The sequence below is a fragment of the Eleutherodactylus coqui genome, chromosome 13 (assembly GCF_035609145.1).
Source record: "Eleutherodactylus coqui strain aEleCoq1 chromosome 13, aEleCoq1.hap1, whole genome shotgun sequence".
Classification (NCBI taxonomy): Eukaryota; Metazoa; Chordata; class Amphibia; order Anura; family Eleutherodactylidae; genus Eleutherodactylus; species Eleutherodactylus coqui.
In genome coordinates this window covers 34176843-34183737 of record NC_089849.1, presented here as the reverse complement: position 1 = coordinate 34183737, position 6895 = coordinate 34176843, and the positions used below count along the sequence as shown (strand labels likewise).

General features: G+C 45.5%; 1 protein-coding gene across 1 annotated transcript in view; it reads left to right on the top strand.

Moving 5' to 3' along the window:
* Positions 1-871: 871 nt before the first annotated feature.
* Positions 872-6895, top strand: part of PLEKHH3 (pleckstrin homology, MyTH4 and FERM domain containing H3) — an 81122-nt gene continuing 75098 nt past the window's right edge. The window contains exon 1 of the mRNA XM_066587322.1: positions 872-1774. Within this exon, the coding sequence (XP_066443419.1) occupies positions 1637-1774 (138 nt within the window). The 5' untranslated portion in view covers positions 872-1636. The remainder of the gene's footprint in view (positions 1775-6895) is intronic.

Sequence of the window (6895 nt, the reverse complement as noted above, 5' to 3'; positions counted from 1 at the left end):
TTATGAATAGGAGTAAAGGTCGTGGAATCGGCATCATCACCTTGCGATGGCGCGTCATACTCTGTACTGCATATGTGCGCCGGCTGTCCCATCCGCAGTCCAGATAAAGAAGATTGCGGACAGGTACGCGGGGGTCCCCTTGCTGGACATAGGGATGGATTCCACTGCGGGATCCGACTTGTTCATGTGCAGGCGAACCCTAGTGAACTTCCAGTTCTGTTCGAACTAACTTCGACTGAAGCAAACTCTTTGCAAAACTTTTCAAAAGTTTGCCCCCCACTAGTTACAAGCTTGTATTTCTGCATCTTCCACCATACAAGGGGCTTGATGTTAATTGCCCTATACTATAACCGCTAACGTATGACTGTGGACATGCACAAGCTGATATCGGATATGCCTTTTGCATCTGTGGAGTCGGTATAACACTGATAGGACATGCTGAGATTTGTAGTTCCATTGCTGCTATATAATAACCAGCCGCTAATAAGTACAGTCATCGTTTTACTTTATTGCTTCTGATCTGCATTTAGGGAGAGGGTTAACTGCAGGGGCATCACACTGCTGCAGCTGGCTGCCCCCTCCTCCCCTGTGTTCTGCCAAGGGGCACATGATGCAACAAGCTGGAGACTCAGCCAGGGTTTTGCACAACCTGGTGGCACACCTCCACACTGCTATTGGTTGCAGGCTGCAGAAGGCTTTCTGACATTGGTCTGCTGTGGATCCCATCCCCCTCCACATGGTAGTGAGTGTCCCTGTATAATGTACAGGAGGAGCAGGACTCCCCCCTCCCTATACTGGAGCTCTCTCCTCCCACTCCCTCCCTTTTATTCTCCCTCCACTCTTTTCCTCCTCTCTCCTTGTTCATCAGGAAGTAGTTACAGACACAGCTGCAGTCTCGTCTTCATTTGGACCTTATTTCTTTCTATAAAATACTAATTACGGAGAATTTTTTAAAAATTCATTGGATTTTAATGGAGCGACTCAAGGAGACCCTACTACCCAAGTAAAAAAAACCTACTGTGCCCTATACTTGGCTTTACGATACATCTGGCCCTTTTCAGCCTTTTTTTTTTTTGCAGCTGGCATAACCCTTCTAAAAAGGGCAATCTGTGCCTTTTAATTCCAGATGTGCATTCCTGCTGTGGATTATCAGTATATCACTAGTCCATCCAACACTGCGAAGACCTAACGGGGTGAGATCATGCCTTGCTGCCAGTTGTGATGGTTGCAGATGTGGGCACCACCAGATGCCAAGACCCCTCCTTCCAACCTAAGGCAGATAAAGAACAGAAGAGGGTCTTGTTCTTCCGGTTGCAAACCCTGATCTTCTTCATAGGGGGGGTCGTGTGCCCACCTTTTGGATTGTCAGAACATTCCTAACACTGGATCGTGACCATTTGGATTATAAAGCGTTTTTATTTTCGAAGCCTATTTGGCATCTCCCCCTATTTATTTTCATCATTGACTGTTTGTGTTGCTCTTTCCCCTTTTTTTGATACATTTGTGTTTTTGCTTTGCAACATTGTATCCTGACTGTTTAAAAACAGTTTCAGTCTTTATTCTCAGTTGTCAGATGTGAACACCTAAGCCAAAAGCTCAGGGTGGGGGGAAAAAGAAGTGGAGGGGGCACTTCTGAATGCCTTTACAAGGTTTTTGGTGGTGGGTTTGCTGCAGGCATGGGTTTACCCTCCTGGGCAGGGAGTATGGGGAGAAAGAAGAAGAGGAGGAATCATTTGAGATGAGCAGTCCTGGTGTCCAGATGACCAACCGAAATGTAAGTGTCCACTACTGCAGACATGATTGTACCATTAGTAATGCCATCACCTATGCTTTACCGGCAATGACCCATAAAACCTTCGGAAATTAAATATAGCAATATTAAAAGTTGCAGTTAAGTTGTCAAAGCCGGTTTTACAAATTGTCGATGACTGAATCCTGCCTATGAATTATTAATTCATGTAATAGCCGCTGGTCTATAATGAATGATTTAACAGTCTAACGGCCTGGAAGCGTGCTTAATTGGTAGATTTGTTTCTCGATTTTTGGCCTTAGCCATAGATGCAGATTTAGAACGCGGAGATTTATCTTACGATGACGCAAGAATTCGCATCGGTGATGGTGAACACGATGCAACGTTCCAATCCTATGAAATCCATTGGGTTTCTACCGCGTTTCCCCGAAAATAAGACAGTGTCTTATATTAATTTTTGTTCAAAAAGGTTTAACTTTTTTACATATATAGCTGCCTGGGCACTATTTAAATTGACTTTTTAAATTAACTGTTAGCAGGGCTTAATTTTGGAGTAGGGCTTATATTTCAAGCATCCTCAAAAAGCCTGAAAAATCATTTTGCATCCTCAAAAATTCTGGAAAATCATGCTTATTTTTAGGGAAACAGGGTAGGTACATTTTTAGAAAGAACATATATAGGGCTTGTATGAGAGATCCAGTAGACAAGATTGTATAAAGTACTTTGTATCACTGCTGTTAACCATTTAATTTATGGGATAGTCGTGAAGAAATGTTACCTATATGGTCCACTGTATAATCCTGGTCCGATATAGCAGCTAGGGCCCATCCGTAGCGGGAATTTACATAAATTTTATTTAGGTTAAACTGCTGTTACTATGACAACCAGTCCGGGAGTTCTGCCAAGTTGAGTGTTGCTACATTTTACAGTTTTGTTACTTTGCCCTGGGCAATAATCGTTGTAGGTGTAGAAAAAGGGACCTTTCACACGGGACAAAATGAATCCGCATGGACATTTCTGCGTCACAATGTTATCCCTATGGCACTTAAAATTCTGCACTTGATAAAATCCGCACGTCTTTACTTCAAAACAGCAAGATTTAATTCCACAGCTGAAAAGCTTTCTGCGGCGAAATTAAGGATGTCTTGCGCAGTTGTTATTGCGTATTTCTAACATACGGGAGATGGAATTCTGCAAATAAAGACTGCGTGTGAAAAAAAAAAAAGGTAAGCTGTTTTGCAGAACGCACTCCGCAGTTAAAAACGCAACAAAATCTGCGCTGCTTCCTTTGGACATTTCCTGTGAAAAGTCTCAAAAGCGAGCGTTCTACCAGTCATTGGGACGTATATATTCTAATGTCGCCATCAGGTCCACCATCGGGATTACATGTACTCCTTGCACAAGAGTACAGGGATTTATCACATAACCTGCTGAAAGTGTGTCAGGCGCACGGGTGGATTTTTGCTCTGGGTTCCGCAGCAATAACCCTCCATAGTGTGCTATAGAAAAATGATTCTTCATGCACATGAGCGGAAACCAATTGCGGTTTCCGCTCACAGATAAAAAAAATCGCAGCATGCTGTATTTGCCTGCAGTTCCCACGCTGGCGGCTTCCATTGAAGTCAATGGAAGCCATCCGACCCACGGCCTTTCCCAATGGATATTGTGGGTGGGCCGCGGATTCCTGCAGGAAAAGTAGAAGTTTATAAAATCTGTATTGCGCATGTCTGACGGCGAGCCGTGCGGGCCATCCACAGTACAGGGAAGCCGGAAGGAGACAGGTCTGCACGGATGCCGGCGAAGAAAACGACAGGTAAGCAGGGTCACCTGCCGCGGTCAGGGCCGAATTCCGTGCAGGATTCCGCAGGCAGAATCCGGACCTGCCGTGTGCATGAGGCCTTAGTTGAAATAGTTTGTTTTGCTTGCAAATGGACCCTTTGGAGATCTTTCGCAAGTGCAGAGTATTTCTACAAGACACACCTAAAAATGATGTCGCTGCGAATTTTGGTGCAGAATTGTCTCCATCTTTAGGGCAGCTTCACACCGATATATTTGTGCACACAATACACAGAGAATAAAACCCATTAATAACAATGGGTTCGCACACATTTTCCGTTTTTGCGCGTACATTCTTCACACACACACAAATAGGCCCTGCTCTATATTTGTCTGCATTTGCGCGCCAAGGGTCCCATAAGTCTATGGAAGGTGCCAAATGTGCAGAAAATACACAATAGTATGAGTGAAATACAGCGCAATTCCATGAAAAAAAAAAGAACTCATCTGGACCTCAATAGCCTTTAAAATCGAGTTATGGTAGTGTCTCGTGCGGAAAAAAAAATGCTGCCCTGCGTATACAAAACGTACTATTAAATACGCTCATATGATCACTAAAAAGCCTCGCATATAGTGCAAGTACGTTGCACTGAGGTGTCTGCAAAACTGCATATGCCCATGTGAAGCCTCCCTTAGGCCTTTTTTCACAGGGGCGTCAAAATTGTGCAAGATCTGTGCTTCGTGAGGTGCACAGATATGAACTCCATTCTTTTGAAACCGCAGCATGTCGTATCTTTGGACGTCCCCTTGGAACACCTCACCTACTGTAAGTGTGACCGGTCCCTTGCAGTTGGGTTGCTGCAGGTCTGGTGATGCTGGGGTTATCAGGGCAGTAAGGGTTTAACGTAATCCGTCTATGATTTTGGATCTGGCGGTGGCCAGTAACGCGGGGCATGAGCGGACGTCTGGCTCTATGTGATAGATTTATCTGCCTCTAAAAGCCACATTAATCCATCGGTTGACATCAGAGAATCCATAGAGTGACGGGTATGTGCATATGGGCGATGCTCACCATTGAAGTTCTAGCTGATAAGCTTCAGTCAACTCGTTACTACAAACTGTCTGGTACAAGATCGGTGCAAATGGACAAGCCAGACATTTTTAACCTTTTTTTTTTTTCTGTTTCGTAAGTTGCAACAATCCTAGGAACATGACTAATACCGTCCTTGTGGTTTGGTGCATGCCTATAGTTGCATCTCCGCTTTGATGTTAGAGCTGTACGGCAGCGCATCTCTCCTTGGCCTAATAAGACTTGGCTCTGTAAGGGAATTCGGATATTTGATATAAAGAAACTGTGCCTTTAAGAGGGGGCGGAACTTGGGGCGAGACAGCAGAAAATAGTTCTGCTTTTAGGGAAGCTAGCAGAACACCGCATACTATACTTTTGTGTGCATGTTCACACTAAAGGTCCGCTGAGAAGTCTATGGGGGTGCCCACAGCGCAGTGGGATACGCAAAACGCTGCGCAATTCCGCAAGTAGTGTTTCAATGTGTAAAAAAACATGCCCGGTGAGCACAAAAAGTACAGTAAAATATGCCGATATACACAAAAAAGACTTGTTCACAGCACAAATGGGTTGTTTGCAAACATACATACTCCTGTGTGAAGCCACCCCTATGGCGGCCTAACACGGGTGTATTTGTGCGGGACAAATTTATATAGTGCCCATTGAAATTCAGTAGCTTCATTATTTTTTTTTGCGCACACATTTTGCACGCACAAAACAAAAAGCGCATTCTCTACTTTTTGTGTGCATTTGCGCTACAGAGGTCCCCATAGAAGTCTATGATGGGTGTGCAAATGCAAGCGCAAGGTGTTGTGTGAACACATCTGGAACTCCTTGGACTGAACTGACATTTAAACTGGTTATTGTTCATCTGCTGCACGCACATTAACATGCCCCGCAAGCGCAAAAAGTACAGTAAAATGAGCCAATATGCGTGCTGAAAAGAGTCGCACGCAAAAACGCATACGCCTGTGTGAAGCCGTCCATAATGTGGAAGTGCAGAGCAGATTGCAGTGGAGAGTAAGGCCCCCTGCACACGGGCAGATTTGCATAGCGAAATCCAGAACGGGATTCCGCGTCCGGATTCTGCAGCAAATCCAGCCCATAGTATGCTATGAGAAAATGCGATTTCCTGCCCACGAGCGGAAATCAATTGCGATTTTCCGCCCACTCGGCGGGGGGGAATCGCAGCATGCTGCGATTTTGTGCGGGCTATGTATGGCTGGCTTCCATTGAAGTCAATGGAAGCTGTCCGTCCTGCGGCCTCCTCTGTATCATTGGCATAGCGACGGCGCGGCCTCCTCTGTTCTGCAGATGTGCGCCGGCCGGCACATCAGCAGCAGAGGAGAATATGGCGGAGGAGTACGCTGAGGTCAGCGGCCGTGTGCAGGTGGCCTATCTTAGTGTAAAGGCCCTTTTACATGCGATTCAGCGAGAATCTGAATGATTATTGTGCAGTGTAAATGGGAGCATCGACTGAACGCCGAACGATAATTAGATGCCTATTGTTCGTCGTTTGGTTTATGCTTGCACGATGATTGACCCATGTAAACAGGCAGTCAGTCATCTATGACTGACTGCCTGTTTACTCTGAATGAAGACGAGCGGGCCGGAATGATCCCTGTTCCGCTTCGCCTTCATTCACCGAACGATGATTGTTCCTGTGTAAAAGCATATGAACGATCATCGCTGGAACGACCTGTTGGGCATCTGTGTCCGAGTGACCATTCCATGTAAAAGGACCCTAAGGCATGTGCTGAATTCTAAGCATTGGCTGGCTGCCAAGCAGGAAACAAGTAAGGAACATCTGGAACAGAACCAACGTTCTGTTGTCCTCTCCCGGGATTATGCCAAGTCCGACTATATTTTGTTACCATTACAAAACCAACTGTTTGTGTTGCTTGCCATTATACCATTGAAGTTATTGCAATATTGCATCTCACTCTGATTATACAACGGTGACCCACATGCTCCGCTGTACTCCATGCGGCCGGCTGCACTTCCTGACACTGATCCTATCTGGCTTGACCCAGTGCCGGAGCTTTATGAGCCTGCAGTCCTAGCCAGGGAGAAACCATGGCCTACTGCAGACAAGAAAGTTTGGGAACTCCCCAGCGAATGCCCGGGTTAGGCCTGGTGACTCAGCTTTATTAAACGTAGGACGGGCGCCCCGTTATGACTGACCCGGATGACCAGAATAGCACAGAAAGGGGTTGAATGAGCATCTAAAAAAAAAACCATGGCTGCTTTCTTCTAGATACACCACCACTCTTTTGATATTGTAGCCATTGGTTTGTATGGGG